The following is a 13,727-nucleotide window of genomic DNA, read 5'->3' as shown; positions in this document are numbered from 1 at the left end:
GCAGTTGGTATATTCCTCGTGTAGAGGAAATATTTTTGTTTATAATACATGTACTATGGAAGCAGTAAAATGCATATAGTTGGTGCTTACTGTGTGTTTATGGAGTGAAGAAATGTGAAGGACTAAAAGAAAACAGATGCATCTACTGCCTTAACTTGAAGAGCCGGTGGACAGTACCAACTTTTAGTAAGTTCTGAGAAAATATTTGAGCCAGTGGCTTTCTGTTGCTCTACGTTATTGGGGACCATGATTCTGCTTCCCTTGCCCATGTTCTCATCTCCTCCATTTCCCTGCTAAAGCTATTGGGCCTCTGTGTGACCCCATGAGTTCCATATGTCCAGCTGTCTTTTTAATATGTGTGTGCCACCTAGTGAGCAAAAGGGTAACTGCAAGTTTTAATAGTCCAGAAGGCAGCGGGTGTACAAAACAAGGTCTTAGGCCTGCAAACCAGAAGTTATGGTGCACTTTCTCACCTTTCCCCTGATTTTCCCAGTGATTGGACTTGGTGTGTTTGTTTGCCTCTTCTCATCATGTCCTTAACCCCTGTGACCTTTTGGGGCCCAGGGGGAAGGGATCTTTTTTGCTCTCAGATCAGGTCAGTTCCTAGTAAGAGCTTTCCTGGCATTGATAGCTTAGTAGAAGCTAATTTAAGTCATACCTTTTATGGTGATCGCTGTGGTTACTAGAGTTAGTTTAGTTTGTATTTACTAACCTAACATCCACAAGGATGCAAGCCCTGTTCTTGTTCATTGTGATGCTCCACCATATAGCCTAATACTTGTCACAGAAAGATATTTCTTTAGTCTTCATTGAGAGAGTGAATGGACATATACCCCTTATGAACACTGAAGAGACTGGTGTCAGCCAGTTAAATACTCAGTAGAACTGTGCCGGGTGGCTGTATGTCAGCCTGACACACTAGATTCATCTGTGAGAAGGGAACTTCAGTGAAGAGAATGTCTCCATAAGATCGGGCTGCAGGCAAGCCTGTGGAGCATTTATTAGTTAGTGATTGGTTGGGGGCCAGCCCGTTGTGGGTGGTGCTCTAAGACAGCAGGCTGAGCCAGCCATGAGGAGGGAAGCAGTAAGCAGCACTCCTTTATGGCTCTGTGGCCTCCTGCTTCCGGGTTCCTGCCTTGCTTGAGTTCCGTCCTGACTTCCATCAATAATGAGCAGAAATATGGAAGCATAAACCAAATAGAACCCTTTCCTCCCAAGTTGCTTTGGTCATGGTATTTCATTACAGCAGCAGTAACCCTAATTAAGAGAAGAACCTACCTGCTCTATATTCACAGATGTTCATTTGTTCAGGAAATATCAACGGCATACTGCAAAGGATAAGTCTGTATTAAAGAATAAAATCATGGCATGTTTTATTGAGCTAATTTTTGTTCCAGTTTGATGTCAGTTGATGCTGTTATGAACCAAAGCAACTTGGAGAGCCAAGGGTTTGTTTCCACTTACAGGTAACAGTCTATCCTGGGGAAGCCCAGGCATGAGCTCAGGAGGAGCTGTAAGCAGAATCCCAAAGGAAGGCTGCCTCCTGGCTGGCTCCCAGGCTTTCTTTTGGATCACCAACCAGCTTCCAAATCATGACACAGGGACTCTTATTAGTTATGATGCTCGGCCTTATCTTAGGCCTGTCCCACTAGCTCTTATAACTTAAATTAGCCTGTTTCTCTTCGTCTATGGTTTTGCCTTGGGGCTTTTTGCCTTTCTTTTATTCTGTGTGTCTTACATGTCTGCTGGCTGATGGCCCCGAGCATCTCCCTCTCTTCCTCTCATTCTCTTCTCCCGAGCCTAGACTCCTCCTAGTACTTATCCTCTGTCCCCACCAGTCCCACCTGTCCCTCTCGTGCCTGCCTGTTCAGCTTTTTATTAGACCAATCAGATGCCTTTGGCAGGTGAAACAAATGCAACACATCTTTACATAATTAAGCAAATGCAACATAAAGAAATGTAACCCACCTGTACATAGCAACATTCCACAACATAAACAAATGAACATATCTTTGCCTAGTAAATAATAGTACACTAGTACACAACATCCAGTTACGTTTTTTTGTTTTTTGTTTTTTGTTTTTTTGGTTTTTTTGTTTTTGAGACAGGGGCTGTTCTGGCACTCACTCTGTAGACCAGTCAGTTACCTTTCTTAAACAGCCCATGTCCACCTGTCCAGAGTGGCACACCCACAGTGGGCAGAGCCCTCCTGCATCAGTTGGCAGTGAAGGTCCCCTCCTGATGTGCCCAGAGCTAATCTGACGAAGGCAATTCTTCTGTTCTGTCTTCCCACATGTCCCCTTGACAGCAGGGCCAGCTGTGAAGAAGTGAAGGCACCCATGAGATGAGACAAAAACGAATCCAGAGGACAGCACGTAGACACCCAGGAGCACAGGAGGCCTAGCAGTGCAGGCGCCAGCAATAGCTACGGTGTCTTCATTGGACATAAGTTAACAGTCGCTAAAAGCAAAACAGTTCTTACTTAGTTTTACATGGGTTTCTAAAATCCTTTATGAATAACTCCCATAATGTATCTCGGTGTACTAGAATCTGCAGCACAACAGATAATGTCACTTCCGTTGTTGCTGTTCCTGTTTTGGATGATGTGTTTGACTAGGACAAATTATCAGTCATCTCTGGATTTACTGTCAGATACAAGTCACGAGGATCGACTCTGTGTGTATCTTGGCGCTGCTGTTTAGGAACACTGGCACCAAGAGGGAGCAGGTGGGCTAGAAGACCCAGAGACTTATTCCATAGTGCAACAAATGGAGACCACTGTGGACTAGAGATGGAAGAAGTTCCTTCGTAACGGGGTGTGGCCGAGGCTTGCAAACTCAAGGTCACTGTTCACCACCCAGAAGGATGGTGCATGATTTTAAGCACCATGACACCAAGTTTTGGGCTTTGTCTTCCATCGTCCACATGGAGAATCCAAAGTTCTTTTCTGAGGTCATATCAGAAAAGACATGGGTCAAAGGTCATATGATTTAAAAATTGAAAAGCTTATATTTGAAACGTTTTAGACATGTGTAATAATGAAGAGAGCATTTTAGGATTCTCAGATGTGCTTCTTATAGCTTCAGCAGTGATGAGCTCAAGACCAATCACACTGTACCAGTCTATTTTCAAGGAAAAACCCCAACAGTGTATCTTTTAACCTGTGACTATCTTAAGATGTGTATCTGAAGACTTAGAACTTTTTAAGTCAAAATTCTGGAACCACTGCAGAACCAGAGCCTACATTTTGTGGCGCTCGAAACCACCTGGAGTTTTATGTATACATTTAGCATGCTCTAAAACACTTAGGATTGCTTAGCGATGGGTAGACTGAAGATCTGCCCAGTGGAGGACAGTGGGCAGCGTGGGCCTCCCCATCCGTTTCCCCAAGTCTCTAAATCAAGTGTTTTGACTCCAAAAAAACAAAACAAAACAAACCACTTAGGACTTGTGGGGATTTGGGAAGGTAATAAAATTGGCAACTCTTGATAGTTCTTAAATACTTCTTATGAAATCACACTGTCGTTTTAAAATAATTGATACATATTTTAAATCAGTAACAATTTATTGTCAATTTGTCTTTCCAGGCACGCTTGAGAAGGCCTCATAAGAGCCTTGATGGTACCCTATATGATGATGACGATGACATTGAACGAGCAAGCAAGTGAGTTCAGCACTGTGTTGTGCTGTCTAGGGACATGGTTAACTGGTGGGCAGCACTGTAGGGCCCTATCTAGTGGTGTGGCTGGCTCACTGTGCTGTCCTATTGAGTGGCATGCTTCACTGGCAGGAGGTTAGGCACTCCTAAACTTCAGGCTTTGCTTGCTCACAATGGTCTTCACCAAACCAAAATGGTACTCCATGCAGCGCTGTGAAGAGTGGGGCTTGGGAGAGGGCCAGGCAAGATAGACTTGAAATGTCTTGTTCCTGCGAAGCAGAGTTATCTACAGAGGTTTTTCAAGGAGTGGAAACAGTGACACAGGTGAGCACAAGTTCTCACCCAACACTGAAAGGAACCGGTGACATAGGGACAGTGATAACAGCCATTTTGAAACAAGCTGAGTTGAGGGAGAGGCTCAGGTGAAGGTACCATCATAGGAGAGAAACATGGAACTGTGTTACATACTGCAAAATAGAGAAATTATATAAACTTCAGTTTTTAGCAATTCTAAGATCCATAGTAATAAAATTCTCACATTAAATAAACCTTTCTATAAAAGAGAGTATTCTTTTCTAGGACAAATAAGAAAAGGAAAACCATATGAAATATGAAAAGTAAACTTGGAATGTTGGAAACTTTCTAAGTGTTCGATCTAATGAGACTGATGAAAAGTCTGGCTTCTGGTTAATGACTTTATTTTCTCGTAATGCATGTGCCCAAGTTTTTTCAGTATTTGAAATAGATATTGCATAAGTTTGGCTGTGGACTAATTGTAGTTTCCATTTCTGTTCTTTGTCCCTCCCTGTCCTCAAACCTCTCCTACCCTCCCTTGTCTTTTCTTCTTACTCTTTTCATTCATTTTCTTTTCCTTCCTCCCTTTCTGCTCTCCTTTCCTCTTCATTTTTCTTCTCCCTTTTTCCTTCCTTCCCCCTACCCTCACACTTGGCAATCCTCCTGCCTCAGCCTCCGGCGTGCTGGAATTAAAAGCTTGCACTCCCCCTGGCCCTTCGATTCGTTGTTGCTCTGCTGGATTACAGAGTGAGTGAAGTCAGCTGCTGGAGTACAGAGTGAATGAGGTCAGCGAGCTGCTCAGACCCAGCCTGTGTGGGTAAATGCTCACTGTTGCACCTTGTGTCTCCTTCCAGGGTGTCTTCTGAAGATGGTGAAGAAACATCTGCTTATTTCTATGAAAGCGATGACTCTGTTGAAGCAGGAGTGAAGACTCCTTACTCAGGTGAGATGGACTTGCTGGGAGAGATCCTGGATACGCTGAGCACACACAGCTCTGATCAAGGAAAGCTGGCAGCTGCCAAGAGCCTGGATTTCTTCAGATCCATGGATGACATTGATTACAAACCTACGGTGAGTTGAGTTTCTCTTACAGACTTAAAGGGAAACACTCTTGCCCTCGCTGTGGTTGCCTGATCTTAATTTACAGAAGCATTTAACCTCTAGATAGGAAGGTACACAAACTTCAAACTATGGTACCAATTTCATCTTTATGAATCATGTCTGCTACTAAAACTGCCACAGTATTCACTGCCTTGTATTGATACCCACTCACTCTCCTAGTGGGTGCCACTACTTGACACCCTTTTCCAGCCATATTCCCATCTAATTTTATACTCATCCTTGTAAAGACTTCTTATGTGAAATAATTCCTGCTTTGAAAAAAATTCCAGAAAGTTAAAGAAAACCCCAATGAATATGTCTGTTAAAACTTTTTTTTCTATTTTCTTGCTTTAAAAGTGAGAAGTTTTAAATGTACTGAATTAAGGACTTTTAAGACCGTGAGGTAGCAGTACCTGAGTGGGGCCCACTCCATCTGCAGAGAACCTAAAGTGTGAATTGCAGGCACAGTTTGATGTTATAGGTGACAGTTTAAACACATGGCAGCCAGAGTTTGTCATGTCCCTACCCCACTCCCCTTATGCCTGTTCATGGAGCTGGCAAGAAATGTCAGCGTTCAGTCTGTGCCCCTGCGTAGCAGCCTCACTTTCAAGACAGAAATCAAGCTTCTGAAGAGTCGCCGTCATGTGTTAAAAGTATCTGAAGTTGTTATTTCCCTTCCCAGAACAAGTCCAATGCGCCCAGTGAGCATAACCTGACCCTACTGTGTGCTTCTGGTGATCAAGGAGAGTGGAATCTTGGGCAGGACGACAGCGCCCTGCATGGCAAGCACCTCCCTCCATCCCCCAGGAAGAGGGTTTCCTCTGGTGTGCTGACAGACTCTCTGTTTACCCTGAATGAGGAGAACAGTGACAAGTCCCTCTGTGCTGACACTGTGAGTGGCCTCACTGCAGTGGACAAGCCAGCTTCTTCTTCAGGACTGGATTCCCAGGCAGCCTCCCCCGAGGCTTCTCAAACAGGTGAAGGAAAAGCAGAGCTGAAGGAAACACTAAGTCAGGCTTCAGGGCTCCAGCTGCTGCCCAGCCTCGGGAGCCGCCAGTCTACCTTTGTTCCCTGGGAGAAGGCAGGGCAAGAGCATAAGGAGCTTTCAGAAGACACTGGGCTGCTCCAAGAAGTAGTGTCACTGTGTCACATGCCAAATGACTTCCAACAAGGTCTAAACATTTCAGAAGAAAAGAGAAGTGAAACCCAAACTTAGGCACCGGTAAAGGGTCAGTCCTTGCCTCTTGGCTTCTCCAGAGATGCACCGGATTAATTCCCTGTGATGCGTACAGTAAACAGGATCACTCATAGGAATGAAAACTCTTACTGCTGTTTAATTGTTTTCCTTTGGAATGTTTCCCCATCTGTTCATCTCATGGAGCTGTGTTATCTGTTGGTTTTCTGGTGTAAAATGAATTCTATGCTGTTAAATCAGGTACTAACTTGTATATAGGCTGAAAGTGTGTTTTAAACATAAGCTTTCCCAGTATTTGGTGCTTAATGCTGTTCATCTTATTTAAACTAAGTGTGCGTATGTAACCCCTACATGTAACCAGTAGTTACTGTACTAATCTGGTTGAGCATGAGCTTATCATGGTGTCACAACTGATAAAAAATATTTTGGATGAAACTGTTAACCCACTAATTGCCTTAATCTTCTGGTTATGTTAAGCAAACAGATCATGTGTGATGCTACATGCATATCTTGAAAGAGGAGTTATCTTGTCTTTCAGAGCAATAATGCCTTTTTCTATCACAGAATTAAGCTCACCATTTTTTTCAAGCCTAAATGCTCTCTGAGTGGAACTAATTTCCTTTTATAAAGACACTGCAGCCATGTTTTGCAAACAATGTAACTGTGTATATTTACCTTTCACTCAGTGAAATACATGAAGTGCTGAATTATAATGTGAAGTTAAATGCTTCTGTTTACAAAGAAGCCACTCAGATAATGTTCAGTCTCTGTATGCCATGGTGACTGTGGTCCACCTCAAGAAAGCCAAATGCCATGCAGAGTACAGATAAGCAGTTGTCCTGCTTGTGTAACTGATTCGCCATGCAGATGCTCATAGCCTTACCTTGTGTTTGCTTTTTTAAATAATGAACTTTGTATTTTAAATGTTCTAGATTTATAGAAGAGTGTGAAGATGGTACTAAATTCCCATCTACCCTGGCCCCTGTCTCTGCTCCTGTTAGTACCTAAGTCAGTGTGCTCCGTTTGCCGCAGCGTTGATGGTCTACATGGGATTCAGAGCTCTGGCTTTCCCTACTGCCCCCTTTCTGTCCCGCTTTCCTCTCAGAGTTCTACATTCCACTCTCTACCGTGTCTGCTGGGGCTCCTCTTCCCTCTGGCACTTCCCTTTTTTTGCTTTTGGATTTTGAAATATTCAGGTATATTGGTCAGATGTATTGCTCAGTGGCCAGCTACAAGAATTTGTCTGCTCTTTTTCTCGCTACTACACTGGGATCGTAGATTTGAGGGAGAAGATCATAGCAGTAAAATGCCATTTTCACAGTGTCTTACAGGGGTTGTGTGTGCTGCAAGCACATTCCATGTAGTGTTGACTTTGAACACCTGCTGGGTTTCTCCACCACAAACTTGTTTTCGCCACACCTTCTGTTCTGTTGTATGCAGCAGGCTGGAGGAAGGGAGAGAGGGAGGGAGGGAGGGAGGGAGGGAGGGAGGGAGGGAGGGAGGGAGGGAGGGAGGGAGGGAGGGAGGGAGGGAGGGTAGCACAATAGAATTATTTAGGGCAGAGGAGTATCAGAATAGATCCTTGTAATTCCTTATGGAGCGTGCCCCCTCACGGTTACTGTTTGTCTTTGGAGTGCATCTGAAAACATATGCAAGTCACTCATACCACACTGCTGGGTGGGGTAGTTCATTTGTCCCTTCCCTGCCTTTATTCTATACATCCCCAATCATGTCTTTTTTAAGGGGAAAATGGTTGCAAAACTACTTAACCTCAACAAGACGATACTCTAAAGTATTTACTTCAGGAATATAATTTCACCTAAAAATTTAGACTTGTTTAACATACTGCTTAAAATATTTATGCAGGTCATTAAAAAAACTGCATTCCAAACTATAAATAGTTTTACTTGAGGTAATTATTCACTCATTTGTAGTGGAAGTCGGAGCTTGTCCTTATGAGGATAGGGTCTTCATGGAAAGGTATGTGTAATACTTAGTTTTTTACACAATAATATGATTCAAGGTTGCCAGATTTTGTCTGTATATGTCCTTCATTAATCCCAGCTTACTGAAATAAATAATACAGGAAAGCCCCATATCAGAAGAGCTGTTTTAGAAGGAAGACAAGTTAGTGGGCAAGCATTCCTACATAATTCCTGACTAGAATGCAGAGCCTCTCATATGAATTTCGAAGTGAGATCTCTATTTTCTCTTCGAATTCATTGTCTAAAGGATGACAGAATCCTGAGTGCAGGATAGAACCCTGGCTTCCAGCCCATGTGATAGACCCATAGCCACAGATTCCCAGTTCTCTGCTCTGAGTCAACCGGTGAGCTGCTCCACTGTGACACTAGGCTGTTTGAAAACACTTTAAAGTGATATGTGCCTTACTGTAACAAGCAAAACAGTGACCTTACTCCATGTTAAAAAGAAAGAACAAAATTGTTCACATTACTCTTGAAAAATGTCCAGAAAACTGGAGGCAAGTGGTGGTGCTTCACACCATTAAAACCTTGAGGACTAGAAGTCAGCTTTTAAACGCAGCTTCTCAGTGTAATGGTGGATACAGTAAGACGTAAGGGACAATAGACTGAGTTCTGAAATAAACAAAAGTAGTATTTTTGCTTTGCGCAAACCAAATCAACTATTTATAAGTTCCCTGCTATTCCAAGTCAGCTTTTCTGCTTGTGCTGTCATTTTGCCACCAACCAACTGGAGCTCCCAAATAAGCTTTTCAGAGAGGCTGCTTCCCATCTACAAGAGGCTTGAATGAGCCCCTGCTCCAGCTTTAGCGTCTAGTGTCTTATATGCCTCTGTACCAAGCCTCGACTCTTCTACAGTTTCCCTTTGCAGCCATCGCGGGCCAGGGGTCTCAGGATAGAAGGATACATTTAGGAGCTGCAGTTTTGTTAAAGGGAGGGTGTTGTTGAGTGACATTTATTGGTGATTACCTAATTTAGCCTATCTTATACATCAGATCATAGCTTGATTATTTTTTCCGGCTCAAAATAAATGACTCCTTCATTGAGAAAAGTACTTACTGACTCTTTGTAGCAGTAAGGGAGAAAGGTATAATATCTAAGGATATAAGGGCTTGAGAGGAAGCAAACAATAACCCAGCCCCTGGGGAATCAATTAAAAGGGAAAGGAACTGTAGATGTTAAAACAAAAATAATAATAACTAATAATAATAATAATAAAAATAGTGTAAGGATGTACTTGCTTAGATGGTACTAGCTCAAGAGCAACACCAAGGATGCTTCTAGGAGTAGCTGCTCTATATAAAAGTATGTTCTAAGTACAGAATCATTCACTTTTCTGGTAATCATGTAACTTACTAGAATGCTGCTAAGATTACACTTTTGAAGGACAGATTCGGAGACACTGCAAGACTGAGTCCTTGCTTTGACCATCCACTTGACATGATGTGGCAACTTCCCCAGTTCAGGAGTAACTTAGGGTATACATAGACTGGGGCCCCATTGTGTTGATGCGAGTCCAGTTTTTACATTAAAAAAAGACATCTTGTTAACAGCATTTTCTAAAACAGCCCTGATCTTTGTGGTTGAAGCCATAAGTGACAGTGTTGCTGGGATCCTAGGCTGGTGTGACTAGAAGTAGTTGTTCAGTAAAGACTCCTGGTCAGTAGCAAATGGCTGTGGGCCATTCTTAGAATCAACAGCCATTCATTCTCCATTCAGATTTCCAGGACAAGTTCATCACTTTCACGAGAAAATTTTCTCAGGAGAACCCCACTGTTTGGTGTCAGTGAGTCTTGAATCTGAGATGATGTTTGAAGATCAGAATAAAAATTCAGGAATGTAGTCTGTCCCCTAGCATCTCTTGATGTAAGTAATTATTTTTAGGAACCCAGTTCTCTATGCGCGTTTTCCTATGTCCAGTCCAGAGTGTTGTCACTGTCTGTTTCTTAAAGCTTCAAAGTCTAGAAAGGCAGCCAGTTGATGTTATAATTTAATTAAGAAATAGGGAATTATGTATATTGAGACAGAAACATTTTATTTTGAAATATAGAATTTTGTGCAATATTTTTTCTTGCGTAATTTAGTTAATATAAATATGCACATCTGCTTTTTCTGGCAGATGCCTTAAGGTCATATCTTTCAGTATTTGCCTAAAACTGTATGTAGCAATGTTCTGTGTGATTTCAGAAAAAAATTATTCTTTATATTGTTAGCAGAAATGTTTTTGTTTATTTAAAATAATTGTGGAGATTGCATTATTGTATCGTAACTAACTCCCTCAGTCACAATAAATATGCAATAAGAAACTCATGTACTTTTGCTTAGTATTGATAATACTGCTACTTTAACAGAAACATTGTGGTACAAAGTGCTGGTTCTATGTCTCTACATTTAACAACCACTCTGTACCACATGAATCTAAACGGTGTATTTATGTGATGACCAGGTACGTAGATTCTGACACCCCTTGTGATGAGTCTTTGCTGAGGCTTATAAAGGGCATTGCTAATACTTTTTGACTGTAAATTAATTTTTTGTATGGTGTACAGTTTGTTTAGCCTGAGAGCTTCTATAGATTTCTACTTTTATTATACTTGAATGAGGCAGAAAGCACTGTGGGAAATTTGTTACTCTGGATGCAATACACAGATATACCAAAAATAAAACAAGGTACTGAACAGCAATGCTAATGGAATGCTTTATAATCCAGGAGTCAGTGTTTTTCAACATTTTAGTTAAATGAAGTAATTGAAACTGTGCAGTCTTTTATCTACACGGTATAGTCACAGATGATTACCTCTTTAATGTGTCAAAGCTGTAAGTCCTTTTTAACTTCTGTTTCAGTCCTTAGATGAGGGCCATCCTTGATCCCACCTCTGATTACATGATGTTTAGGGCAGAACAAATCAACTACATTGTGCATATTGGATGCATTGCCTGTGTTAAATCACTATGTTTTTAGATAAAGTAGCTTTCATAGGTAGTTCTGAGAACTCTTTAATAATCATATACCAAAAATTAAGAATGTAAAATCAGTTATAATGTAGCTGTGCCTAAAACAACAAATACATGAAATTTGTTGACATAAAGGCCACACACGGGGACTCAGAATTTAATGTTTCCAAGGTTTATGTCCATTGCTTTTGCTGAAGAGTTGTTGGCTCAAACGTGACCAGTGTGTACAAAAGAAAAAACCCACTGAGCATTGAGGTGTGCTTCGTTGTTCTTTCACCGTTGAGGCTACAGTATATCATCTCTAAACTTGACTACTATCGGAAAAGAAATTCTGTATAAAAGTATTGCTTCGGGAATTTTTAAATATGCAAAATTAAATGTTGAATGAACTCTGCATTGCCATAAAGTACCCAACAATGTAGTTGAAAATAAAATTGGTCGCAATCAAATATTGTGTCGTGGTGATAACTTGGTACTTGTCCTCTGCACTGTCAGAGAGGAATGGCTTTGTGGACCCAGCTATCTCCATCTTCAGCCCTTAACTGCTGCAGTATAAAATTCAGCCTCATTCTTTCTGATTGTCCTGTGCAAGTAGTACCTGTTCTGTTATGAGCCGTTACTAGCTGCCTTCCTGCTGTGGCAAGATGGCTGACATAGTAACTTGAAAGGATGAGATGAAAGGTTACTTTAACTCATGGGTTACAGGATCTCAGTCTGTAGTCCTCATCTTCATTGAATCTTGATCTGTGATAAGGCAGAGTGTTGCGATGCAGGGAGCTAATTGTGGGGGCTATGCAGCCCAGGGCTAAGAGCGTAGCATAAGAGTAGCAAGAAGGGACCAATGCAAGATATAACTCCAAGGATGCACCCCCAGTGACCTGTTTCCTACCAAAATACTCCACTATGCCGAGTTTCTCTGCCTCCCAATACTCCATTCAAAATTTGAGTTCAAGAGATTCTATCACAGTTATTAAGGCAAACCATTTGTGAAAGTGCTCTCACAGGCACACTTTATATTCCGTGCAGAACTGGGCATTTCTGACCAGGTTAGAAATCAGTAAGGGCTTTAACTGCCCTCAAGCCCTCAGGTATGCAGAGCAAGGTCCCTAGGTTTTGTTGATTGACAAAAGTTCAAGATCAAGGACAGATGAAATAGAAATGCCTGTCCATGGGCATAGGAGTAGGAACCAGAAGATGAACTTCTCATCTGAGAGCTGTGATGGGTTGTGTGAAAATAAGCACAGAATTTCTGGGAATAACATGTAGACCTTCTCTTGTTTCAACATAGAAAGCAAAGTTCTGAGAGAGAGAGGACAAACCTTGCAAGCCTGGAGTTCTTCCAGCTGTTGGCAACTTCATTGTTAGCCCTGACTACCATGACAAGATGAGTCTCTGTCTTAATGGTGTTTTTATATGGTAGGTGGTCTATAGGTCTTCATTTTCATTGTATATCAATGAAAGTACTCTCCAAGTACTATATAATGGACTTGAGAAGCTCAGATCCCAGTGATAACATGAGTTGCAGACCATTAAAGTATGTGCATGGAGAATGAGGCATTGGTAGCTTAAGAACAGTAGAGTTAAGCATGCAAGGCAAATAAGAACCTCTCTGTTTTGCCATTGATTTGGGCATGTTTGTCCTGAAGCTTTATTTCTATTTAATACAGAAGTGCCTATTTTTAGAATTATTTAATATTTACTGGAAACTTCTGTGTATATAGCTACTGATATGTGATTTGGAGAATTAAAAATATTCTTTAGTGTCCATGTAAGTTCAAATTTCTGGTCATTTGGAATATTCAAGTATAAAATATAACTATCAAGTTGTAGACTTTACTAAATTCAGTGGCTCCCTAGTCTTTTCCAATAGCATTATTAGGAGACCTTAAAATAAAACAAAGTACATATGGCTCTCCAATTTCTTGAGTAGATGCTATAGGTGGTGTCCTGTAGAGATGAAGTAACGAAGGCACAAGTGTATCAACAGCATCCTTGAAGTGCTACAGCACTACGTAGCCATGGTCTCAGCCCTTTGATGGTCAGTGCTGTTAATTTGTCAAACATAGACTCTTTTGGGAGAAGGGATTTCAGGCATGTCTGGGTGGCAGTGGTGGGGGGACGGATATGATTCCAGGTGGGAAGGTGCCCCTGCTATGGGGTGTGGCACCATTCCTTAGAAGATTTTGGGCTGTGTGGGAGTCAAGAAAGCCAACTGAGCATTAGTCCGCATGCATTCATTGCTTTTTCCCTTCTCACTCTGGACACAATGTGACTGAGTTACTTACGTTCCTGCTGCCAAGAGCCCCTGCCATGATGGACGATAGCCTGGAGCTGTGAGCAGAAACAAACACAGGAAACAAACGGCTAAGCCCCAAAGCTATCACACTGCAGTGTTGGACAGAACACAAAGATTTGTTTCAGGGACCTTCCTGTACAACTTCCTTCCTGGCTCAACACTCCCTCTTAAGTGTTGGACCACCCTTTCATGACAGAAACTATGCACATTTCAAAAAATGAGTATTGAATTTCCTGGCTTTTTTGG

The 13,727-nt window shown here is 41.8% G+C and overlaps 1 protein-coding gene across 4 annotated transcripts in view; it reads left to right on the top strand.

Annotated features, from left to right (window-relative positions):
- Dennd1b (DENN domain containing 1B) overlaps positions 1 to 6,961 on the top strand; it is a 207,267-nt gene extending 200,306 nt beyond the window's left edge. For all 4 annotated transcript variants that reach the window (XM_040737711.1, XM_040737712.1, XM_040737710.1 and 1 more), the window contains 3 exons: positions 3,588 to 3,664; positions 4,807 to 5,023; positions 5,736 to 6,961. In XM_040737711.1, the coding sequence (XP_040593645.1) occupies positions 3,588 to 3,664; positions 4,807 to 5,023; positions 5,736 to 6,269 (828 nt within the window). In that variant the 3' untranslated portion in view covers positions 6,270 to 6,961. The remainder of the gene's footprint in view (positions 1 to 3,587; positions 3,665 to 4,806; positions 5,024 to 5,735) is intronic.
- The last annotated feature ends 6,766 nt before the right edge of the window (positions 6,962 to 13,727 follow it).

The sequence above is a fragment of the Mesocricetus auratus genome, unplaced genomic scaffold (assembly GCF_017639785.1).
Source record: "Mesocricetus auratus isolate SY011 unplaced genomic scaffold, BCM_Maur_2.0 Super-Scaffold_100676, whole genome shotgun sequence".
Lineage (NCBI taxonomy): Eukaryota > Metazoa > Chordata > Mammalia > Rodentia > Cricetidae > Mesocricetus > Mesocricetus auratus.
This window is presented reverse-complemented; position numbering and strand designations above follow the sequence as displayed.